Here is a 27,064-nt window from a genome sequence, read left to right on the forward strand (position 1 = left end):
AATTATTTCAGTTAGCGAATGTTTCGGTTTAAGAAAGGACTCGCGGAATGGGTCGAGTCCGTTATCCGAGTTTCCACTGTAATAGTGATAAGACGAATATAAAGAATACTTCCTTGGGGAGCTCCATGTTGGATATGGGGAGAAACAGATCTGGAAGTTGGGGAGGAAATGTAGGAATTCACTTGTCTGGTATGTTCGGTCACGGAAACGAAGGGCTTGCAGTTGTTACAGGTGAACTGTAAATTGGTGTAGGGAGTGTAAAAAAAAGGATGTAGAGCTCTGGAAGGGTATTTTTTTCTTAGTTTTATGGAACAAATTGCTAGTAGCAGCGATGTTATTCGAACAATCAGGCCCAGCCGTCGCGAAGCTTTGAACTCGGGTCCCTCATGCTTACAGGCACCCGAATCTGAAAGTTTTCCGAATATGATAATTATGAATTTGGAGGACCGGAAGGTACGGAAGTTAAGGGAAGGAAGGAAATTGTCGGATGTTCGTAGGTGATATGAGTGGATGGATGCAGAGAGGGAATTTGAATTAAGACAGTGAACGAGTGTGCCTAATTCTTATTATTCAATATTATTTCTTCTTGACCTTTCTGCATCTTCGTGTCTTTTTTTCCTATGTGAGTTTCGTATATTCCCAGTCGCAGATTCGAGTCTAGCACTTCTCTCCGACTTCCAGCAGTGACTACCTGCTCCACCAGTGCACATAGGACACAGGTGATGGCTTTGGGCGTAGTGCTTGCCTGCTAGCTTATGCTCTTTACCTTCAATATTTAAATGGGACAAATCTAGATTAAAGAAGGGAGTAGGCAAGTAACCATGTAGCGAGCGATGAAACTATTGGTGAGAGGGTTAGATAACCTTAAGGATGGGGATGATAGGTGGTAATGGACATAGCATTGCCTATTGTAGGCATGTTTTATTGCAGTCTCCTTTATTCTCATGATCTTATCTCCATCTGTCTGATGGGTTACAAATTTAACCTGCATAAACTCATGATGTTTATATGGGAAATTTGTTCGATGTGCTAACAAAAAGTTAACAAAGCTAAAATCTCACATGTTAGCGGAAACTATCGTAAACAGTTGACATCATATCTTGCACGCAACAACGGCAGCACTATAGTAAACATGTCTGCTGCTGTGGTTAATAATGTTGGCGAGAAGGCAGAAGATAAAAAGCGAAATGAAGAAGAGGAAATAGAGGACATAGATGAAGTACCTGATGGAGCCGCTCCAGAGGATGCAAAGAAGAAGAAGAAAAAGAAAAAGAAGAAGAAGGCTGGTAAGAAAGATATGAAGAGGGTGTTTAAAATTGACAGCATGGCGTTAGTATTTTTGCATCTTATCATAAGATCACAGATAATAGGAAGTTTAGTTAGTGATTGTCATGATAACCATACCAAATGTTCCTGATCGAGGGAATACATTAAAAATTATCAGGAACTTATAATGATAATTTCCGAGTATCTACAGGCAGTATGTACTATCGATACATAGTAACTATGTATCGAAATTTGGCTAACTAGTATTGCGACGTATTTGGTGATCAGTGCAGGGCAGTAGACCAGAACTAACCAGAAAAGTACAGAAATTATGCTTATGAGGGCAATTGTAGAAAATACTGCACTGCGTGTAAACTCGAGATAGATTGTGCATGTGTCAAAGATGTATGACAGTCACATTGGACATGTTTAATGATGTTAGCAAGAGTGAAAATATTCAGCAAATAACCAAATTCAGGAGTGAAAAGTAATGAAATTGGTCCCTTGTCACTGTTTATGTTACTGACAGATGGTTTCTGAATTGGTAAATTGGCATTTGTGAGATGGTTTCTGAATTGGTAAATTGGCATTTGTGGAGGCACTTGTGGAATGTAGACCTATTTGGCAACATAATTTGATCCCCTATTTCCACCAATTGTTTTTTCTGACGTCAAAATATTTGCTAAATTTTAGTTGTGCACACCTATACAATGTTATATAGTATACAGCAATAGGAAATTAATTTTGGAAAATGTAATACATGTACATCAATGTAATATGTTATTTTCATGGCAAAAATCTATAAAAAAGGGTATTATTTTAGTTGTGCATGCCTACATGATAGTCGATATAGCTTTAGAAAACTAGATATTAATTTTGTAAATTATAGTACATGAACGTAATATGTGATTTTCTTGGTAGAAATAAAAAACAAGAAAACCTTGCCACAAGAAAATTTACTAACAAAGCTAGCTAGGTCAACATGAAAATGGAATTCCTGATATTTTAGCTGAAGTAGTTCCCATGGGATGCAGAACGTCGCTATGAGTTAAATGCAATTTGAATTATCCATCTAGCTGTCCTAGTTTTCGAGATATTGAATTTTGAAGGGAATTAAATCGGGCCTATTTTGTCCGAGGAAATCGGGCCGAAACGTGCGGTCTGACTGATCGCCGATCAAACGTAAACAATGACGGTTTTTACTGAAATGCACCATTGTATATAAAAATTTAGCATATGGTGGCATTATTTGACCTATTTTCTTTACGATGTGTGATTTACATGTATTGTGATCAAAGAATTACGTTTTTATCCTCTGCAAAATTACCCACCACAGCTACGAATACCGTCAAATTACATGAAAATCACACATTCTAAAGAAAATAGTTGAAATAATTCAACTATATGCAATATATTACACTAATAACACAATAGTAATAAACTTAATAGTGTAGTTTGATCCATACCACCAGTGATCATAGATGTGGACTGGAGGAATCGTAGCTGTGGTCCGTAATATTACGGAGGATAAAAACGTAACTTCTCTTTGATGAAATTGCATGAAAATCACACATTTTAAAGAAAATAGTTTAAATAATGCAACCATAGGCTACTCTCTAATTACACATATATCACTACACTACAGTCTACAACTCTACACTCAAGTTATATCACTACATTGCTGGATTTGTACGTACCCGCCTATCTGCAGTGACGTCCCGATATTATCGGGTATATGTTCAATGGGGTAATTGATAACTGCGAATTTGAATTTTTGGGTAATCATAATTTCGAAAAGGTTGTGAAACACTGCATTAGAAGGACAAATCAACTCTTACCCAAAGGATGACAGATTACATACTACTTCACTCTAATTTTTACTGGGGAGGAAATAAGTCACTCACGCCCACATGGCAGCGCAAACATAAGTTATGCCAAAAATTGGGGAGGACAAATCAACTCGCACCCAAAAGATGTTAGATAACATACTACTTCACTCTAATAACACTGGGGAAGAAATAAGTCAACTCACACCCAGATGATGCATCTAGAGAATGAAGTCCAGGTCTCCACGAATATAATCGACGATTATCTCGTCTGGAGTCTGGTACGCCACACTACTGCCACCCTCATAACTCAGTTTGAATTCCATTCCAGTTTCGCAGTCCACTACTGATTCAATCACACCACTGTACCACCTGTTCTTCCCGTCATCGTTCCATTTTTGCGTAAACTGCCTTCCCACCATCTGCCTTGGATTCCGAAGGAATTCCACAAATTCATTGTCCACACTGACATTTGATTCAACAATGGCCATAAGAATATCTGCCAGCCGAGAATCGGTGAGCTTTGTCAGCGCCGGATTCCCGATGTCGACGTGCAGAACATTTTGGTAAATGTTGATGTGTGCTCTGAGTGATTGGGAACGAGCCGTTTTCGATTTTATGTGTTTAATTGCATTGACCTCGTCTGGGGTCGTGGCCAATCCTCCGTCGCGGAATGCTATCTCGAGCCACTTCTCGTATTTCGTCCTTGTCCGTTCCTCCTTTAGTTCAATGTCCTGCTGCTCTTTTGACATCTTCTTCTGGATCTGCTGCTGGTAATGGATAGCGTTATCTTTTTCCTCGTTTCGCAGCTGTCTGGCAGACTTCTTCGCTCGGTCGATGACATTCCCTATGGAGCCTGCATCCTTTCTCTCCAGCCACTCTGCCGTGCAATTTTTCCGAAACATCACCTTTGCCTCAATGTAGGGAAGTTTTCCGCTGGGAGCCCTCACCATCTCCCGGTCACACATGGCGAACGCCCTTTCCCCACTTACATTGGTAGAGGAGCAGGATGCCGCCTCCTTCACTAAGGCATCAGTCGGACACCAGAACTTACCACCGGGAAGGTGGTCGCTCAGTTGTCGATGCATCACATTAACAATCGCACCACACATCTGGCAAAGAAGCTTTCCCGTGGAATCATCAGTTTGGTGATCGGCGATGAGTGAAGAGAAAGTCTGGTCTCTCAACACTTCGATATCTGGAAAAGCACTCGCTGTACTGGCTTGAAGTAGCGGTGATGAGTCGATGCTCCACTGCGTAATCTTCTCGAACGCGGCGTGTAGAGGCTTAGAGGTCTCCAGTATGGTCGATTGAATGGATACCATCCTCTGCCAAGGAGCGGTTATGAATTTGCCGATGAGGCCAAGGGCTCGGAGGGTCGTCTTCACCATTGCTATTTTCAACGCATTGAACACTGTTGTTTGCACTTTGTTGGATGGACTGTGCACTGTATCAAAGAAACCAATAATGTGTGGTAGGTAATGAAAAAGTTTACCTGCAAGCAACTGATACATGTGAAATCTATTCCCTACAAACCTGGGATACAGAGGTCCATCAATTATTACAACCTGCTTTAGGTATGCCTCCAGTTCCGGCCGACACGAGTACTTCGTGCTGTTGAACATTTTACTTGCAGACCTCACCAGGGCCATGGTTAACGACTCTCCTCTGTGGGTGAAGGGTAGATCCTTGTTGGCGGGCTTTTGTTGTTCAATAGGCAGGCTGACTTCAAAGGAGTGTACTGCCTTGTCCAGGTCCTTTGTGATGGTGTCCAATGGGTGCAGATTGCACTTGAAGTTATTAAATGTCTTTTTGTAATGGAGGGCAAGTTTCTCCTCGATGGACTTATTTACTGCGACCCGATCACTCATGGTATTGCTGATATTGTTGGCAGTTTCTGTGTGTTGGAGTGTCGTTGTGATGGTATCAATGTAATCATCGGCTCGTCCTCCAGCCTGCTTATTCAGCCCTAGCAGCAAGGCTCCGTGCTCTCTTGTTTCTACTTCCACTTCCACAAGGTGGCCAAGTGGCTTGGTGGTGCCATCGTACTTTAACGTGCTGCTCTCCGTGGATGACAAATACAGGTAAACGTCGACTTACGATGGCATTAGGTTTCGATAGAACCATCGTAAGACGATTTCATCGTAAGTCGATCCCCAATTTGTGTATCACTCTGTTCCGTGGCCACTGTACCTAGCCTACCTGTATATTAACCACCAGAGATACTGAATATAGCCTATTAAACATGTACAGTAGTTTATTTAATTATTCTTATCCTTTTTACCATATTCAAACACTATAATATGTATTTTCAGTACGGACCTTAAATCTCGCGGGCAGCAGCCAATGCCAGCCGTACGACGTGACGTAATAATACTCGCATCATAAAATATAAAATATAGTCACCGCTTATATCGATCGTTCTCTCTTTCACCCGCGAATTTTGAAAACCACAGAGAATGGGATTCAGGGCACATTTGAAAGAATGTAAAAACACAGGGGCGACTACAATAAATATAATCAAGACGCCGATATGGCAGCGTCGCGAATCCACTTGCTCCTCATGACGCCTACGTGTGCGGCACCGTATGGAAGGGGTTAAATTATCATATAGTCGTCGTCGTCGTCATCGTAAAGTCGAACAATCGTAAGTCGCGGCCATCGTAAGTCGACGTTTACCTGTACTCCCGCGCCTGTTGCCGAGCGAGGCACTTCATCTCCTTAGTGAATAGGTTTTGACTGCTGTATGACGGCAGCGGACCGGGTAGGATGTCACCAGTCAGGACACGGTAAAGTGCACGCAATGCTTTTGACACATTTTTTTGGGCCACTCCATAATTCTGCAGAATGTAACATGCGCGTCTGATCTTTGCTGAGTAAGCACGCCCTTGCTTGATGACATTCCTCAGATTACCCTGAATTTCAGAAGTCTTTTCTTTCTCTTTGAGCAATTCCTCCTCTCTACATTTCAGCAGTCTGTTCAACTTCTTATTCTCTTCTTGTTTGTCAATCAGTTTTTTTTCCATTGCTGACACAAGTTTTCCAATCTTCAGGACAGTGTTCTTCTCCCTTGTCAGACTGTTTCTCGTCTTCATTTTTCTCTTTGCTTCCCTTAGACGCCTCAGCTTGTCCTGGGTTTGCTGAAGTTTTAAAGCCCTCTTTTCTGCATTTTCCTTGAGTTTCTTCATCACAGCATACTTTCCCTTCCACGATGCTGCTGATGAATCTTTCCTTTTCAAGGCCTGTCTTGCTCGACTAGGGTGTAGTTGCCTTAGAGCTATTACCTCTTCCCTGCATTCATTCAGCTTATGAGACAGGTCTATGTTCTCACACTCTAGCTCCTGTTTAAGGTTGCTCAGTTCCCTACACTCTACAGCTAATTTCCCTAATGCTTCCTTTTCTGCTACACTATTGAAATCTGCAGTTATTTGAGGAATCTGATCTGCATCAGAGGTACTTGCACTATGCACAGCCTCAGTTGTAGCCAGAGATGCAGATGCAGATTTCTTGGGTAGGCAATACAATTTTGATAAAAAATTTGTCCGGACCTCACCACGCCTCCTTTTTCTCTCCTCATACACCCTGTGGAATGATCGCTTGAGGCTAGCCTCAGTTATTTCACTCAGACTTGGCATTTGATGGCTGAGTGCACAGTAAACAGCTTTCCAAGGAATTCTGTGTTTCTTTATGAAGTTCAACATCTCATGGACAGTACCATTGTTCACATGGCTGATATTTAGCTGATTGCAATCTTTCAGGAAGTTTGCATCCTTTATGCCAAACTTCTCACTATACGGCCCCAAGAATGACATATCAGCAAGTACAGTTATTCACACAATGTTCAATAGCAAGATATAACTGGATTATAATAACTTACAGTAGGTTAGAGTACGAGTACACGTCTATATCGGCGGTTGAAATGTCGCTATGCGTCTGATGTTATCCGATAATCCGACCCGATACACAAATATAACAAATTTTAACCACCGATTTCTCAGCTGCACCGTAACACGCTGCCTTTGTTTTGGTATTAGAATAACCCGCGATACTAGTTGTTTTGGTTATTTATGGTCAGTTGCCCGCACCATAAATTTGTGAGCTCATTTTTTACGTTGAAACATATACCAATTTTCGATCTACTGCTGAATGCAGGCCGCCATGTTTATGTTACGTTTTTATTGACCGACATGTAACTGATGATGTGAATGTTTGAAATTTACTACGATCGTAGTAAATACACTCACACAACATTTTTATTCATTAAATTTCCCGCGGTATGTAAATTTGGCCGTTTGAATGGCGTGCGCATAAAATGACGCGCTGTTGTCCTCGTCATCGACGGTGGCGCCTCTGGTGATGTTTGACCTACCTAACAAAGCTGCTAGGATACAGTACGGATGCCATGCCAGTCCAGTCACTATCAAACGACACATTTTGTGTTGTGGACTGGGTGTTCTCCAACTCCAGATGGTGATAGTAAGTGCTGTTACAAAGACAATAGGGCTTGCTTGGACTCTATAAGAGAACAGGGGGTTCTGCCTTCATCTTTTAATTGCCTGAGGTATAATATTGATCAAGCCATCAGCATCCATGATGACGATGACCTGGATGATCTTTAGAATTTGAGGTACTGAATTACTAAACATTGGTTGGGTTGCATAGGTTAGGTTAAGTTAGATTAGGTTAGAATAGACTAATTTATCATCCTTTCATTTCTTTGACATCAGCACCTATCAAAAGAAACATGGCGCATCATTCAACTGCCGTGACTTTGTTAGAAAATAGGTTTTAGCAACTTTTTTGTCATTGATTTCTGTCAAGAAAATCACATATTATGTTGATCTATCATAATTTACAAATTAATTACTTTTCTATTGCTATATTATGTAGGTGTGCAGAACTAAAATTTTATCCAAAAATGTTGTTAAAACCCATTTACTAACGAACAAAGTCACAGTGGTTGAATAATATGTCATGTTTATTTTGATAGATACAGAGGTCGAAGAAATGAAAGGACGATAAATTCATCTATTCTAACCTAACCTATACTTATACTTCAAATTCTAAAGATCATCTGGGTTGTCGTCACGAATGCTGATGCCCTGATTATTATTGTACCTCGGGCAATTAACAGATAATGGCAGAACCCTGTGTTCTCTCATAAGGGAGGTAGCCAAAAAACAAAGGCATAAAAACCCACTCCCACCTATTCCATTCCCACATACTCCACTCCCATTCACTCCCCTCCCTCCCTCTTATCTTGGCTCCTCTTGGATGACGGGTCATCCCAGCATCTCACCCACTGCTCTGGGTCAGAGCAGTCATGCAAGACACAGCACATCCACAGCAAGGCTGCTTCATTTAATTGGCTTCCTCCCCCTGCATCCCCTCGTGCGATAAAAAAGAAGACGGGAAGGAATTGCTTTGGGCTTTGTCAAATTATTTTTCACACATACTTCCTCATCCCCCACCTTCTCCCACTCGTGCATCACAGCATCATCCATACACCACCATTCACCCCTATCTTCTGTCTTCTTCGGTCCTTCCTCAACAGACATTACCCTCTTTCCCAATGTCCCTTTTACCCCATCCATCCATCTTATCCTTGGTTGCCCCCTCATATTTACTCCTTCCACCTCTGCCTTCCACACATGTATTACTAATCTTTCTTCATTCATTCTTTCCATGTGTCCAAACCATTCCAGTACTCTCAACCGTATCTCCCAACTCCCTTTCCACCCTCATTCTCCGCCTCACCTTGTTTCTAACTATCCAGCCTAGTAACCCCTATCATACTTCTCAGGTGCCTCATCTCAAACACATTCAAACTCTTTCTCTATTATGTTTCTGCCCCATGCAGTACTATTGGCTCAATCTCCATACAATCTCCTCTTAGCATTCATTCCTAGATGTCTATTTCTCGTTACTTTTTATTCCCCCAAGGCATTCACTTGCTTCTCTCAATCTACATTCTACCTCCACCTCCACTCATCCCTTTACAGCCACATTTGCATCCTAGTATCTAAAACTATCCACTTCCTCCTTGTACATCTCATCACCTTACTTTTACCCACATTTATCTTCAACGGTTTCTTCTTTCGCACACCTTCCGAAACTGTTGCTAATTTCCTCAATCCATCTTCTGATATTGCCACAAGCCCAGTGTTGTCAGCAAACAACAACTGGCTTATCTCCTACTCTTCTCCATTTTATTGGTTACAAAATAGGACAAGAGAATCACATGAGAGGTATCAAGAAAGGAGAAGAAAAGTAAAGCAAAAGATAAAGGAGGCAAAGATGAGAGCAGATATGAAATAGGGTAAGAGTATGACAGAAGATTTTGAAAGTAATGAAATTGTTTTTAAAGGAAATTAAGAGAGGAAGGGGAGGCAAATCAAGTAGAGAAGAAAAGGTAAAAGGTGCAGATGGAGAGATGATAATGGAAGAGATGGCAGTAAGAGGAAGATGGGCATAGTATTTTAGGGAGTTGCTAAATGAGAAGGAGGACAGGGAGGGAAAAATAACTGCAATGGGAAGTGCTAAGAAAATGAGTGATGAATGAGGAAAATGTGTATACGCCTCATACACAAGTGAATATATCACTCAGTCATATAACCCACTCACCTCCACTCACTCCCACACTCACACCAGCCGGCAGACTATGGGGCGCCTGACGCTTCCTGCATAACCAGCTGACACAAGCATTCCCTCACACCATGCACACGCGATCACACACCAATAAACACATTATTACGTATACTGACGAACCTCCCCTGGATATATATATTATAGTCTGGCTGTCAGACTAAATTATAAACTAATTATGTAAATTAAAATATAAGATGTGACGAAGTAAATCCAGCTCACATAAATAATTCAGTTATACGAGCGTGGCACCTCACCAAGGAACTTCCGACATTCTTAACCGAGATGTACGAGCTCGGAGAGGTAGTTCTGCCAGTGACGTGCCTTAGTGATAGGATTGTGTAATAGTGTATCAAGAGAACATAAATTGAATAGGACAATAAACAAACAAAAACTTAGAGGCGTTTGTGCAGTGGACACCCCTAAACATGTTAATGTCACGGACCCGTCATATTCTGTGTTACAAGTGACCAGGATAGAGTAACGTAACAGTACCGTTACACCCGTCCCGTTACAAATGGAGGAGAAATGAGGAAAGATGCAGTGAAAGTTATTAAAATGATGAGAGCAGGTAAGGCATCTGTGTTGGATGGGTGTCATGGAGTGTCTAAAAAAGGGAGGTGCAGTGATGGTGGACTGCCTGGTGAGGTTTAATGTTTTTCTAAAAGTGGGTAGAGTGTCGGAGGACTGAAGGAGTGCCAATATAATTCTGCTTTACCAAGGAAAAGGGGACAAGTGTGAGTGTAGTAGTTTCAGAGGGATTGTTTGTTAAGTGTTGTTGGGAAGGCTTATGGAAGGGTTTTGATTGAAAGGATTAGGAGAGGAACAGAGGGAGTAATTGGTACAGAACAGTGTGGGTTTAGGACAGTTAGGGGTTGTGTGGTGTGGCAGATATGTGAGAAAGCTTCAGGAAAAGGTGAGGAAGTTTTTTTGGGCCTTTATGGATTTGGAAAAGGCTTATGGCAGGGTAGACAGGAAGGCACTGTGGGAGGTATTGCAGACATATGGGATAGGAAGAAATCTGTTAAGGGGGTATGCGACACCTGGGGGTGTGAATTTGGTCAAGATATAGCATTTTTCAAAACTGTGTTCAAAATGTTTGTATACCATTTAGAAATAAATCCCGACAAATAATTTTCCAGCGGCGCGCAATTTAAATGTCTTGGGTGGGGGTTTAAATGGATGGAGTTCAAGGCGCAACCCACACTAGAGGGGGCGTGCCGCTTAGGACCTTCAGGCGCATCGGATAACGTTGAAATTCGATTGAATTTACACTCGCCCAATGCTTCAACAGCCAGTGTGAGAGTGGAGGGGAAGGGAGGAAGGTGGAGGGATAGCTCTTGCCAACTTAGAGCTCAGCTGGACGTCAGTTACCTACTAGCTTTGAAAGAAAAAGTACGCATGTCTCATGAGCTCTCCTGGCAATATATTACCTTAGCTAGTACATATTACTCATTAGTAGTCATCATGGGTAGCAAAAAGAACATCTACAATGACAAAAAAACAACAGTTAAAGATGGCAAACAGTCAAAGACGACTAGCCTAGACCTCACCACCTCTCACTCCACCACTGCCCTCACTTCCACCTCTCTCAACATATGTAGCCAGGTTCTACACCATGAAGTACTTTATTCATCTCGAATACAGCAAGAAAATTAGATATTAGTTATGAAATTGTACAGAGGGGAGATAAGAATGAATGTGAATTTATGATTGTGGAGAAGAGCAGTTTTTTGCAGTGGATAAATTCGCTTGTTAGATTCCAGTGTGGTGAGAAGATGTATGTTGAAGTGATAGGAGAATGTGGAATGGTGAAGACATTTCAGGCAGAATGAAAGTTGTGCTCTGAAAAGAGCAAATGGTGTACTTCACCAGGCGGTAGAAATGAAAGTTATGAAATACATAACAGAGTTGTGGAGGCCGGCTTACTCTGTGGGGATGTTGCAGTACAGAAAATGTGCATGGCAATGAACATGAAAATGATACATCACAAGACGTTTAGTAAACTTTGCCATCATATTATAGAGACCAGCATAAAAAAGTATGAGGAACTCTTGGAAAAAACAAGGGAACATGTACATGCAGCATTAGAAAAGGAAGACCCAACTTAACCGGAAGTAAAAGTTACCATCGGTGGTTCGTGGAGTAAGAGAGGATTCACTTCCAAAGGCACCCACTGCTGGTTAAAATAAACCTCTTTCCAATGATTTAGATACCCTGAAGACCCCCAGCAGTGAGGTTTCATATGAAGAAACCGACAAATGTGCAAAAAAGCAAATTATATGATGGTGTTGTCTGTACGTCGCCACTACTGTGATATACTTATACTTTGGTTTTTCATTATTTAAAGTACTTATAATTAAAATATGTTGATGATTTTTACTGTACTTAACCATTATATAATAAGAATTAAGCCATGAAAAAATCAGTCAAATTGGTGAAACTATAAGCAAGTTACAGATATATTTATATTTCAAGTCGCCATATCTCCGTTTGATATTTTTTTACTCTTTTTTTTTTTTAATCCTAAAAAATCTAAAATACATCAGATTTAGATGAAACTTACAGGAAATATTACATTTAGTAACTGCTAGGGCCAGTCATTCGAATGTTTTGAATAAGATGAAAGAGAAGGAGTAATAATGGAAACAAGACAAAAAAAATGTCATTTTTCACGATTTTTGTCGGACATTAGAATTGAAATGCCTGTATGCAAAAGTATAAAGGAAATTGTTCAATTACTCAATGACCGGCCCTAGGTGTGCCTAGTGACTAATCATAGCCAAAATATAAAACAAATTGGTCCACATATTATGATGCTGTGAACTTTTAAATGTCGCTACTGTGTACATACATCATTCTGTTTCACCTAAAATGTAGGCAACATGGATACCTATTTACCTGAGAAGTTTCAGGTCTTTACTCTAAATAGTTTAGAAAATGACCCCTAGGTGTCGTGTACCCCCTTAAGAGCATTCAAGAGTAGTAGAGCCTGTGTTAGAATTGGAAATGGAGAAAGTGCGTGGTTTGAAGTAAAGGTGGGACTTTGCCAGGGATGTGTTATGTTGACTTGGCGTATACCTGGAGTGGTGCAAGAGGTAGACACAAAGGTGATAGGTTTGGGGATTAGAAATGGTTAAAGAAAATGGAGAGAAGTGGGAGGTAAGCCAGTTGTTGTTTGGTGACAACAGTGCTCTTGTAGCAGGATCAGAGGAGGGATTAAAGAAGTTAGTGAAGGATTTTGGGAAGGTGTGTGAGAGAAGGAATTTTGAAGATAAATGTGGGTAAAAATATGGTGATGAGATGTACAAGGGGAGAGGATGGCAGCAAATTGGAAGTGAGTATTAAGGGAGAGACTGAAGGAAGTGGATAATTTTATATACTTGGGTGCGAATGTGGCAGGAAAAGGAGTGGAGGTAGAATGTAGATTGAGTGAAGTAAAGGCCTTGGGGGATTAAAAAGTGTAATGAGAAATAGACATTTAGAAATGGATGCTAAGAGGTGATTGTGCTTATAGCACTGTATGGGGCAGAAACATGGAGCATAAGAGAGGAAGAGTTAAAATGTATTTGAGACGAGATGCCTTAGATGTATGATTGGGGTTACCAGGCTAGATAGAGTGAAAAACAAGGAAATGAGGAGGAGAGTGGAGTGTGGAAAGGGAGTTGGGAGATGGGATTGATGAAAGAGTATTGGGATGGTTTGGACACATGGAAAGAATGAGTGAAGAAAGATTAGTAAGAGAGGTGTGGAAGGAGTGAACGTAAGGGGGAGACCAAGAATGAGATGGGTGGATGGGGTAAAAGGGGCATTGGGAAAGAGGGTAATGTCTGTTGAGGAAGGAAGGGAGAAGACATAAGATAGGGGTAAGTGGAGAATGGTTGTTTATGGATGATGCTGTGATGCATGGAAGGGAGTGGTTGGGGGATGGGGGCATGAGGGAGTGTGTGTGAATAATATTTTGAAGTATCCCGAAGGGATTTCTCCCCATCTTCTTTTCTTCTGCCTGAGGGGATGGAGAGTGGGTGGTTGTTGATTAAATGAAGGAGCCTTGCTGTGGATGTGCTGTGTCTTGCTACATTGCTTCTGACCCAGGGCAGTGGGTGAGATGCAGGGATGACCTGCCATCCAGGAGGAGCCCCCCCCCCCCACCCTTTTCATAAATGAAGATGTTGCGCTTTTACTGATTTAAAACCTCACTGCTGGGGTGTCATCACTTTGTCAAATCATTGCAGAGTGGTTTATTTTTACCCGCAATGAATGCCTTTCCTTTGCTTAATGACAAAGCTTACCAAAAAGGTGTTTGATCCTACACAGGTGTGATCCCAGCACCGTATGGTTCTCCTTTGCCAGCTATTTTCTCTTCCTCCTCCTGAATTTCCCTCGTCTTCTCTTCATTTGGAAGAAAACACTTTGTCAGGTGTGGTGGTATTTGGTGGTGGAGATGGTGGTGGTGATGTGCAAGGCAGTGGGATCCCTCCTCCAAGCCTCTCACACCTTGCCCTCCTTGTAGCACAACTTTCATTCCACTTTTGGCTCAATTTTTTCATCTTTTACTTGGTTTTCCTCTTGGTCATGATGCAGTTGATGATTGGACATCTAGTAAGTGTAGTAATGTCCAGAAAATAAGGCAAACAGCGGCACAGGAACACAATATCGCCACAGTCAGTTAGGTGTTTATGCATGAATCTACTCTGATGTTTGATGGGTAACTTAGGCTTGAAGCGTGCTGTGCACACCACACGGAAGAGGAAGTCACACTGATGCCAGACGTACTAAAATATTTGGTAGCCTTTTCATGGAATTAGACAAGTGAAAACAAGACTTATTTATAGATATTTAGGGCCTATTCTTGCGCGAGCCATTTAAATTGACACATCTCCTGGGACCTTTAAACTCCCTCCATTATGCTGGGGAGGAAAAAGTCATTCATATATTGCTTTTAGGATGTTTACATTATTCAAACATGCCCATATCTAAAATTTGATTTTTGGATGAAAATTTCATGATTCAAGGTGTTCAGTCCCCCCTTAAAATGGAGGTGATGGTGTTAATGGTTTTGAAGATGATTCATGGAAATGATTCTCTTGGTGTTTATCTTGAAGGAATACCAGTTTGAAGTGATCCCTCTGGTAACTGAAATTTGGATAATTGAGTACATTTAAGTTGCTAGATTTTAAGATTGTGTATACAGGCTTAAATGTTGTTATTTTTTTCATGTAATGTGAGAGCATCTGTATTTGGTCATGTCTAATAATATATTGTATTATTTCTCAGCTGGTGGCGAAGGGTCTGTAAATGTTCCTGATGGGGGAGAAGCAAATGGAGAGGTGGGCATGGCCACAGCAAAACTGGCCAATGCCCACCTTAGTGATGAAGAAGAGGGGGAGGGGGAGGTAAGTGTTCATATTCACAGCAGGTTTTTATGATTAGAAACAGTGAATTTGAGTTGTGTGTGTGTATATGCAATGGTGATACACAACCTGCCTTTAAAAGGTAGAATTGTCAACTGGTGGAGGACAACCAATTGAGAAGATTGAAGCCTCCTGTATCATTCCCACCCCTACAAGATATGGTTCTGAAGGTCCAGTACCTGGTCTCTAGGTTGGATCTAGAAACTTGCTGTTTTTTATATCATCCAATCTCCCCTCTTTTATTTACTTATTAAATAACTTTTCTCATAAAGCTGCCATTACCCCAGCGCCTGCCATCCCTCGCCTCTTGCTAGCTTGAGACAGAAGAGCCTTGATGCATTGCATTACTTGGTAACAGGTACACAAAGAAATAGATTGCTATACTCAGATGCTTGTTAACAATGGTTTCAGTGACAACTTCATCATATACAGACAGCATATATTGTAAATAACGAGTACAACAAGAGTAACAACAACCAAGACAATAAAAAACAGACGAATAATAAGATAATCTTGTACTGTAAAGCCACTTATACAACAGCACACACAGAATAATGAAGAAAATTGTGAAATAGAACATTGAGTAAATAAACCCAGGCAAGGTAATGTCAAATACTACAAGTCCTAAAAGATGAGCTCTGTCCTTCTCAGGAATAGCCCGATGAATCTCAGAGGCACTCGGAAATCATGTCGTGTAGGTTCACTTGCAACACAGAGAACTGGAAAAAAATAAACTTCCTACATTGCTAGAACAACAATGAAACTGTCCCATAGAGTATCTTGCCATCTTACTTCAGGAGCACCAAAGACCATCTGAGACAAAAGCACAACTTAGTAGTTAAGTTCTCAACCTGGGGGGGCCATGACCCCTAAGGGAGCCATAATGAAAATTTAGGAGGGCCACGGCCTGCTGTTGCAAATTATACATTTCTACCTAATGTGACAAATCTGAAAAAAAAAAAATCGCCCTGTCCCCAGGCAGAAGATAATTGTGACACGTGCTCTAAGGTCATAAGCGCCTTTTTTAAGAATACAAGAAAAAATTCATTTAAAGTTTTCAAACAAATAGATTTCCAAAACCAACCATATGAATTTAATAAAGTTTACACAATTTTGAAGGGAATTTATCACTAATACCCTGCCTTTGGTGGTGCATAAAACTAGAAACTCACTGGTGTTTCAGGGTCAGACATGGGCATGATTATGAAAAATTATTACAATTTGATTTTGATTATGGTTTAATACTTTTTTGATTGTGATTATGATAATTTGTTTTTCAATTTTTTGATTATGATTTGATTATGATTACTTGAAATTTTGCTGTTTTTGATTATTATATTTTTGTGCATGATTATGATTATAATCACATTTTGCTGTGATTATTTATAAAAGAAGTAGTGATTAAGTATGGTACAATGCTTAAATAAGTAGTAAATTTGATCTATTAGGTACACTTTTACATATTTTAGCTCAGTAATATATAAAATTGTTTATATCACATACTAACTAATGGTACTAAAACATACATTTGTGTGTAAGAAGTTTTATTTGTTTTTGCTTTATAGTACATAATACATTACAAGTATTTTCCTGCAAAATATGTAACCCTCAGTGATAATGAAAACAAAATATTTCCCTGCAAAACATATAACCCTCAGTGGTAATGAAAACAAAGTATGTAAACCTCAGTGATAATGAAAACAAAGTATTTCCTTGCAAAATATAGAAACTTCAGTAATAATGAAAGTATTTCCCTGCAAAATATAGACTTTGTTATGCATTTTATTATTTCTCATATAATGGTTTAGTTTACATTTTGTTTGTTACATTTGATAAACATCAACTCCTCAAAGCGAGCATCTGTTATTCTGCATCATTCAGGACGAAAGATTTTCTCAGCAATAAAGAAAAGTGTCTCAGTTGGAGCTGATGATGCTGGGATACACAAATATTGGAGAGCCAGTATTGTTAGTTGAGGTAATGTTGACTGATTCTGTTCCCAAAAGAGAAGGGGATCACTGTCTTCCTCTGTTGTTGGCTGACTCAAGGAGGATTCCACTTGTGATAAAGTTGATGTTAATGCACAGAGGGAAGAGCTCATTGATGATGATGGTGTCATGAATCTGAACAGCTTGCACTTCTTTCTAGGGGCCTCCTTATTTTACTAAAGGGAATCCTTTTCTTTATTGCCAGTAGATATGATTTCATCTACTTTAGATCTCAGTAGGGATTTCATTAAATTGACTTCTTCTGGTGAGCACCAGTCCATCTTAAAGCGAGGATCTGGGAGTGAAGCCAGCTGAAACATCTCCATGTCTTCATAGATCTTCAATCTTTTCTCGATTTAGGTTTTGAGAGTGGGGATCATGTACGTCTGTGACAGTAGTTCAAGCTCAGCTCTCAGTCCGCAAATGCATGGAATTACTTTACTTGAAGTTATATTTTCTCCCTGACACTGTAGAGTTGCTACTTCAAATGGTGTCAAGATATCTGTTATTTCCTTGATGAGATTAAGTTCATGTTTAGATAGCTTTACTGGACAGTATGATCAAGCTTGGATGGATCCATATTCAGAAGGGAGTGAAGCATCTTAATACTGCTGGAAATTACAAATAAATAATCACAATCACATTCTAATCAGTGATTATTATCAAGAAGAAATTGATTATGATTTGATTATGATTATCACCACAGGGTAAATTTTGATTATGATTACACAAGTTTTATGCTTTTTGATTACGATTTGATTATGATTACATAATCACAGCCATGGATTATGATTTTTTGATAATCATAATCATGGCCATGTCTATTCAGGGCACATTAGACAATAAGAAAATATACAGAAGGGCATATACTACCTACTATTAGATAGAGGAAAATGTGAGGAAAAATGCCTAACTGATCTCGGCATGGTGGCGCTTATGACCTTACTACAGTGTATGCCTCAGTTAATAATTAATTTTATATGTATTGTTATATGTTTAAAAGAAAAGAGAAGAGAAGTAAAGCATAAGCTATAGGAGGGAAAGAGGAGAGCAAATGTGAAATGGGGTAAGAGTATGACAGAAAAATTTGAAAGTAATAAAAAAAATTATTGGAAAAAATTGTCCTTTTCATAGTTTCTCTTATTCCCTGTGTATTTTTACATATTCATTTCTTAGTTTGATGTATGTTTGTCACTTGCTTTTTTTTTTTCTTCTTCTTTGTTTCTTCTTTCCAAGCTTTGTCTTCTATCTTTAGCCTCGTTAATTTTTTTTTGTACCAGCACTTTATGTATACCCATTCTTGTTTCTTTTGGTATATATTTGTCTATTCTCTCAATATAATTTTCTTTTAATATGTTCCATATCGCTTCCATCTTTGTTTCTTCATTTAAGAAGTTTTCCCAGTTTGCATTTTGAAAGAATTTTCTGAGTTTCTCAAAATCTGTTTTTTGTATAGTCTTCCTTTTCTATGTTTCTCATTTCTTCTCAAATCAATCTGTACTTTTAGTTCAAATTCTATTAGTATGTGGTCACTCTTCCCAATTGGTGTCTTGTATTTCATTTTATCCATGATTTCAGGCTCTGATGTAAATATTAAATCTAGTCCCGACTGTTCTTCATTGTTTCTATACCTGGTATTTTCCTTTACCTATTGAGTCATTGTTTATTCACTGGTCATATCCAGTAGAATATTTCCTTAAAGGTCTTCAACTTTCACTGTCATTACTTGCCAACATATTTCTTTTGAATTAAAGTCACCCTTCTTTCAGTAATTCAGTCAATGCATTTTTTGTGTCTTCCAACATTTTGGAACAATCACTATCTGTCCAAATCTGTGTTTTTGGGGGTACATATATTAGTACAGATTTTCTACTTTTCATGTCTGTTGTTTTCAACTGTAATTATAATCAGTTCCACATTTTTTCCTTCTATTATCTTTGTCACATTTAAGCCTTTCTGAGTCAAAAACATAATTCCTCCACCCAGTTTTTCCTTTCTATTTTTCATTCAATGGTTGTATAGACCTTGTCCCACAGTATTTGATGGTGGTGGACTTTTTAATTTTGTCTCCACAATTCCCATTATGTCTGGTTTCTTTACTGACATTCTTTTAATTAATTTAGTCCTGAAATCATGCTATCTATGTTAGTATATGTTATTTAAAAAAAATTCTTTTCTTCTCTCTCTTTTTACATTTCCTTTTTATACATACATACATATACCAAGGCTTTTTCCCCCTTACAAGGGAGGTAGCCAAAAAGGATAAGGCATAAAATCATTCCCACCCATTCCATCCCTGAATACACTCCACACCCCTCCACCCTCCCTCTTATCTTAGCACCTCCTGGATGACGGGTCATCCCTGCACCTTGTCCACTGCCCTGGATCAGAAGCAGTGTCGCAAGACACAGCACATCCCCAGCAAGGCTGCTTCACTAAATCGGCAACCCCCCCTCTCCATCCCCCCATGCATAAAAGGAGAAGACGGGGAGAAATGCCTTTGGGCTGCGTCAAATTTTGCTCACACATACTACCTCACCCTCCTCCGCCCATTCCACCTCATGCATCACATCATCATCCATATACAACCATTCTCCATTCACCCGTGTTCTGTCCTCTCCCGTCCTTCCTCAACAGACATTCCCCTCTTCCCCAAAGCCCCCTTCACCCCATCCATCCACCTCATCCTAGGATGTCCCCTCATGTTCACTCCCTCCACATCTGCCTTCCATACCTCTTTTACTAGTCTTTCTTCACTCATTCTTTCCATGTGTCCAAACCATCCTAATACTCTTTCATCAACCCTATCTCCCAACTCCCTTTCCACCCCCGTTCTTCTCCTCACCTCCTCATTTCTCACTCCATCCAGCCCAGTAACCCCCATCATACTTCTCAGACACCTCATCTCAAACACATTCAAACTCCTTCTCTCTTCCTCTCTTATGTTCCATGTTTCTGTCCCATACAGTGCTGTTGGCACAATCACTCCTTCATATAGTCTCCTCTTAGCATCCATTCCCAAATGTCTATACCTCATTACACTCTTCAATCCACCAAGGCATTTACTCGCTTCTCTCAATCTACATTCTACCTCCACCTTCACTTCACCTTTTCCTGCCACATTTGCACCCAAGTATCTAAAACTATCCACTTCCTCCAGTCGCTCTCCCATAATGCTCACTTCCAGTCTACTGCCACTTTCACCCCTTGTACATCTCATCACCTTACTTTTACCCACATTTATCTTTAGCTTTCTTCTATCACATACTCTCCCAAACTCTGTCACCAACTTCCTCAATCCCTCCTCCGATCCTGCCACAAGCGCAGTGTCGTCCGCAAACAACAGCTGGCTCACCTCCCACTTTTCTCCATTTTCTTTAACCATCTCCAATCCCTGACCCACTACCCTTGCATTTACCTCTCGCACTACCCCATCCATGTATAAGTTGAACAGCCAGGGCGACATAACGCATCCCTGACGAAGTCTCACCTTTACCTCGAACCACTCACTCTCTATTTCTAATCCTGACACAAGCTCTACTACTCTCATAAAAACTCTTGACAGCTCCTAGAAGCTTTCCTCCTATCCCATATATCTGCATAACCTCCCACAGTGCCTTTCTGTCTACCCTATTGTAAGCCTTTTCCAGATCCATAAAAGCCCAAAAAACATCCTTCCCCTTTCCTATAGCTTTCTCACATATCTATCTTACCACAAAGATCTGATCTACACAACCTCTACCTGTCCTAAATCCACACTGTTCCTCACCAATTACTCCCTCTGTTCCTCTCCTAATCCTCTCGATCAAGGTCCTCTCATAAGCCTTCCCAACTACACTTAACAAGCTAATCCCTCTGAAACTACTACATTCACACTTGTTCCCTTTTCCGTTGTAAAGTGGAACTATACAGGCACTCCTCCAGTCCTCCAGCACTCTACCCTCTCTCCAACAAACATTAAATAACCTCACCATCCAGTCCACCATCACTGTACCTCCTTTTTTTAGACATTCTGCATGGCATCCATCCAGACCAGGTGCCTTAACTGCTTTCATCATCTTAACAACTGCCTTCACCTCATCCTTCCTTATTTCTCCTCCATTTTCCTCACTCATCACGGTCATTTTCTTAACATTTCCCACTGTAACTATCTTTCCCTCCCTATCCTCCTTAACATTTAGCAACTCCCTAAAATATTCTGCCCATCTTTCCCTTACTGCCTTCTCTTCCATTATAATCTCTCCATCTGCACCTTTTATCTTTTCTTCTCTACCTGATTCGCCTCCTCTTCCTCTCTTAATTTCTTTCCAAAACCTCTTTTTATTACTTTCAAAATTTTGTGTCATACTCTTACCCCACTTCACATCTGCTCTCCTCTTTGCCTCCTTTACCTTTTGCTTTACTTCTCTTTTCTTTTCTTTGTACCTCTCATATGACTCCCTCGTCCTATTTTGTAATCAATCTCCTTTTTATGTTATACAATTTTCTCAGTCTCAGGTCCAGTACTCTCCAAAAAAACTCATTCTTTTCAGCCTCTGTTCTTCTCTCATTTTTTTCATTTGCTTTGTTTCTAAGGGTCTTTTCTTTCTCCTTTTCCTCATTGCTCATTTATTTTTTTTATCCATACATTTTTGGAATTTTCACTATTTGTCAGCTTTGCTACTTTTGATAGTACTTCAACTATCATTTGAGACATTAGTTTCATTTTTAGTGGCCTATACTGTTTTCCTCTAGAATACTGTCCCATTCTATGTACTTCTATCTCTGTGTCCATTACCTGTCCCTCCTCTTGTATCTCTTTCAGAATTGTTTTTGCAATTTCTTTCTCTTCTTTTTCTCTTTGGTATCTGTGTACATTGTTTTTCTTTAATACCAATACCATAAACTACAAGGCACTTTTTTTTTATCCACTGTGTCTCTTGCCCATTTTTCCTTTTCTTTAATTAATTACCATTTCTTTAGCATTTTCCTCTACCTGCTGTTGTACTATTTCTTTAAAGGTTATTTTCTGATTTTCTTGTTCTAGCTTCCATTGATTCTTTATTTCTAGGAGATCTATCTCCTTAATTGTTTCTCCTACTTTCTTGGTCACTGCTTGTATTTGTTCCTTGACTTCTTTTTTCAATACCTCATTTTTACTATGTCTTCATTTTTCATTCTTTTGTTATCACTTCTGACCATATTTGATTTTTTAGATCATTAAGCTCTTTGTTCATCTTGTCATTAGTTCTTCGTAGTTGATTTATTTCTCTGTACATTGCCCTGTATTCATCTTTCAATTCTATTAATTCCTCCATCATCAACAATATCCTGATTTCTTAGTACATTTTATACCTAGTTTCTCTTTCCACATTTAAATCTCTGCCTAATGATCCTCTTTTGGAAATCCTGAAAAAACATTGGTGTCTCACCTTTGAGTTGGTTTTGGGGTATCATTCATTTTTTTTTTTTTTTTTTCCTCCATGTTTGAACCTCTCTTTGTTGGTTCACTTTTTCTTCCTCCATTTTGTGTATTTAATACACTACTCTAATGAGATGAGGTGCATGAGAAGTATGATAGGGGTTACTAGGCTGGATAGAGTGAGAAATGAGGAGGAGAATGGGTGGAAAGAGTTGGGAGATAGGATTGAAAGAATATTGGGATGGTTTGGACACATGGAAAGAATGAGTGAAGAAAGACTAGTAAAAAAGGTGTGGAAGGAGTGAACATGAGGGGGTGACCTAAGATGAGATAGATGGATGAAGTAAAAGGGGCATTGGGAAAGAGGATAATGTCTGCTGAGGAAGCACAAGGCAAAAAAGGGTAGTATTCCATATTCCAGACATTGACAGTGGCAAATCTTTTACTTAATGTTATAGTTTGACATCTTTGAAGACTTGTTCTATGGAGACAAGTGAGATTATTATACTTTCATTTATTAATTTTTTATGATTGTGTCACTACAATTAATTCATTGTTTATACATTTTAAGGAGGTTGGCAGTAAACACATTTCAGTTATTGAATTTAAAATATTAATTACTAATCCACAGGGTGCTGCTCAGACTGAAGGCTCAAGCAAGAAAAAGAAGAAGAATAAGAAAAAGAAGAAAACTGGTTCCATGCAGACTGACCCACCTTCAGTTCCTGTTGTTGACCTATACCAAGATGGTAAAACTGTTTACTGTTATGTTCTTCCTTAATAGTATTAATGGTGGTGGTAGTCTTATTTTGAAGTATACATTCCAGATTTTCCTTTGTCATTGTACTGCCATTTTGATGTGTGGTAGGTTATAGTATTTGAGATAGAGCTTTAGATGTTCACTCATTACCAGCTTTTGACCTACTTATGAAATATATGTATATATATACAAATCAATGGCCTCACGAGTTTGCTTATGTTTTTTTTTTTCCAAGTATCACATGCATAACTAGTAAATCACAACATTCACAATGTATGTTTACATGTTAAATGCTCTAATTGTTTCAGTACTTGTATTTGTCACCTTTTTTAATGCTACATTATGTTGTTTTAGACAGAACTTTCTTAAACTGTCCTATAATTTGAACTATAATATTTGACATGAACAAGACAAGTATTGTTAGGGTCTATCTATATACCAAGGACTTCTTCCCCCTTATAAGGGAGGTAGCCAAGTCAAGACATGCACTCACTTCCACCCATTCCACTCCCATCCATCACCCTTGTTTCCCTCTTATCTTAGCTCCTTGTGGATGAATGGTGATCAGTCTCTTGCTCACTGCCGGGTTATTATTAGTGTATAATATCATTCAAATATATGTAGTCTGCCTAAACCTCGCCTAAAGCACATCTACTACTCTTGAATATAAGCTCAGCAGGTTTGATACATATGATCTTTCAGTTTTATAACCAAATTGGTTATCCACCAAAACTTCATTATATTGAACTCGTTTACTATATACAAGTCTAATGTGATATGAATTGGTACTATATGTATTATCTCTATTCCACTCTTAATGGTTCTGGACTTCCTTCAGTGAACACAATTACATTATGAATTGAATCTTGTTTTTTAATTGGTGTCTGTATTCCTTAATCATTCAGTTAAAGATTCCATCAGGCCCTGGAACCTTTCTAGTTGTTATTGTTTCCAAGAACTTTTGTACTTCCTTTACCACATTTATATACAATGAGACATTACTGTCTACTTCTATCTAATAATTTTTATTTAAGCTCATCTTTGCATTTATGAAAATATATTTTCCAAAGATCTTATATGGGATAACGACTGAATTTTAGGCATAAGGGCCCACATGTTTTGATCATGCAAGATGTTGGAAAGAATCATCACCCCATCAATTGTCATCAAACCGCATGAGGTCCCTCACCTCTGTTAGCATATGGAGACTCTCAATCTCTAAACATGTACAAAACTTCGTTCTGTCAGCTGTGACTATTTTAATTTGATTTTTCTCATTAGGTTAACAAGAAAAAAATAGTCCCTTTTTTACCTATTACCAACAGATGACATTGAAATGGACCCATGCTAACACAAGACACTGCACAGGCAATATTCCAGTGTTTTGTCTCAGGGATTCAAAGTAGGGCCTGAGGACCATTGCTAACCATTGCGGAAATCAGGGTTTACAGTCAGTGGAAATAGAGGCATCAGTTATTATTTTTAGTATTCATGTCTATAGTTTATGGTACTTTATTAATTGTATCCTTGAATTCTGTCAGGTGAATTACCAATTGGTGAAATATCTGAGTACAAAATCAACAAGGATGATCGAAAGGCTATCAACAGGATGACAAGTGCAGAGAAAAGGGCTTTGGAAACATCATATGATGAAATGTACCGTGAAATACGTATTGGGGCAGAAGTGCACCGAACAGTAAGTTTGAAACACTTTTATGTTGATTTTACTGGAATAGAGGTACCATAGGTGAGTGGATGAAGAGTGTTGCAATATGGTGAAGCAAGTGGGAAGTTTTGGTTGTCGGGTATTGCTTTAGAGAAACTGCGGACTTCTTCCCCTTCTTAATCCCTTGGATATGATTATGCCTACATAGGTGTCATGAAGAGCAAGTGGGTATATGAGGATGCTGGTGTTGGCATCTTGATTATATTTATTTTGTAATTGTAGAAGAATGTAGAAGAAAGGGAGGCCTTTTGGATAGATTTAAATGAGTGCATAGAGGATTTAGGGAGAAATGTCAGTGTAATAGTACTGGGAGACCTGAATGCTAGGGTAGGAAATGGTCCAATTGATGGAGTGGTTGGGAAATGTGGAGTTCCAGGAAAGTATCGTTGGGGAGAGTTGATGGTGGAAATGTGCCTAGAGAGTTGATGATAGCAAATACAGTGTTTCGTAAGAAAGTCAAGCATAAGTACACATGGGAGAGGGTGGTGGATGGAAGGGTGGTAGATAGAGTGTTAATGGATTATGTAGTGGTAAATAGGATTATGATAGGAAGAGTTAAGTTGTACATGTGCTAAGGGGAGAGGGTGGGGGAATATCAGATCATTTTTTGGTGGAAGGTAAGTTGAGTGGAGGATAGATGGAGAAAGGGGAAAGGGACAAAAGGTAGGGAGGTGCTTAGAGTGAACTCTTTAAATGAATAGGAAAAGGAGTACAGGAAGAAGCTGAAGGAGTGGGAGGAAGTGAAGGATAGAGTGGAGCTAGGTGTGGAGGAGGAATGGGGATGGTTCAAGGAGGGAGTCACAAAGTGTGCAAGGATGGTGTGTGGAACAAGAAGGGCAGGAGGAAGTAGAAGGAAGGGTAGTGAATGGTGGGATGAGGAAACGAAGAAGGTTGTAGAAGAGAAGAAGCGAGCTTTCACACTTTGGTTACAAAATAGGACGAGGGAGTCATATGAGAGGTACAAAAAAAAAAAAGAGAAGTAAAGCAAAAGGTAAAGGAGGCAAAGAGGAGAGCAGATGTGAAATGGGGTAAGAGTATGACAGAAAATTTTGAAAGTAATAAAAAGAGGTTTTGGAAAGAAATTAAGAGAGGAAGAGGAGGCGAATCAAGTAGAGAAGAAAAGATAAAAGGTGCTGATGGAGAGATGGTAATGGAAGAGAAGGCAGTGAGAGGAAGACGAGCAGAATATTTTAGGGAGTTGCTAAATGTGAAGGAGGATAGGGAGGGAAAGATAGTTGCAGTGGGAAATGCTAAGAAAATGAGAGTGATGAGTGAGAAAAATGGAGGAGAAATAAGGAAGGATGAAGTGAAGGCAGTTGTTAAGATGATGAAAGCAGGTAAGGCACCTGGTCTGGATGGATGCCATGCAGAATGTCTAAAAAAAGGAGGTACAGTGATGGTGGACTGGTTGGTGAGGTTATTTAATGTTTGCTGGAGAGAGGGTAGAGTGCTGGAGGACTGGAGGAGTGCCTGTATAGTTCCTCTTTATAAGGGAAAAGGGGACAAGTGTGAATGTAGCAGTTTCAGAGGGATTAGCTTGTTAAGTGTAGTTGGGAAGGCTTATGAGAGGATTAGGAGAGGAACAGGAGTAATTGGTGAGGAACAGTGTGGATTTAGGACAGGTAGAGGTTGTGTAGATCAGATCTTTGTGGTAAGACAGATATTTGAGAAAGCTATAGGAAAGGGGAAGGATGTTTTTTGGGCTTTTATGGATCTGGAAAAGGCTTACAATAGGGTAGACAGAAAGGCACTGTGGGAGGTTATGCAGATATATGGGATAGGAGGAAAGCTACTGGAAGCTGTCAAGAGTTTTTATGAGATTAGTAGAGCTTGTGTCAGGATTAGAAATAGAGAGTGAGTGGTTCGAGGTAAAGGTGGGACTTGGTCAAGGATGCGTTATGTCGCCCTGGCTGTTCAACTTGAACATGGATGGGGTAGTGCGAGAGGTAAATGCAAGGGTAGTGGGTCAGGGATTGGAGATGGTTAAAGAAAATGGAGAAAAGTGGGAGGTGAGCCAGCTGTTGTTTGTGGATGACAC

The 27,064-nt window shown here is 39.6% G+C and overlaps 1 protein-coding gene across 1 annotated transcript in view; it reads left to right on the forward strand.

The window, feature by feature from the left end:
- The first annotated feature begins 1,075 nt into the window (after nt 1–1,075).
- The window catches only part of und (methionyl aminopeptidase und), a 46,430-nt gene continuing 20,441 nt past the window's right edge, over nt 1,076–27,064 (forward strand). Inside the window, exons 1-4 of the mRNA XM_076202755.1 lie at nt 1,076–1,286; nt 15,015–15,133; nt 23,172–23,289; nt 24,842–24,996. Of these exons, the coding sequence (XP_076058870.1) occupies nt 1,133–1,286; nt 15,015–15,133; nt 23,172–23,289; nt 24,842–24,996 (546 nt within the window). The 5' untranslated portion in view covers nt 1,076–1,132. The remainder of the gene's footprint in view (nt 1,287–15,014; nt 15,134–23,171; nt 23,290–24,841; nt 24,997–27,064) is intronic.

This window comes from Oratosquilla oratoria, chromosome 19 (genome assembly GCF_046742065.1).
Source record: "Oratosquilla oratoria isolate Oo_2021 chromosome 19, ASM4674206v1, whole genome shotgun sequence".
In the NCBI taxonomy this organism is placed as follows: domain Eukaryota; kingdom Metazoa; phylum Arthropoda; class Malacostraca; order Stomatopoda; family Squillidae; genus Oratosquilla; species Oratosquilla oratoria.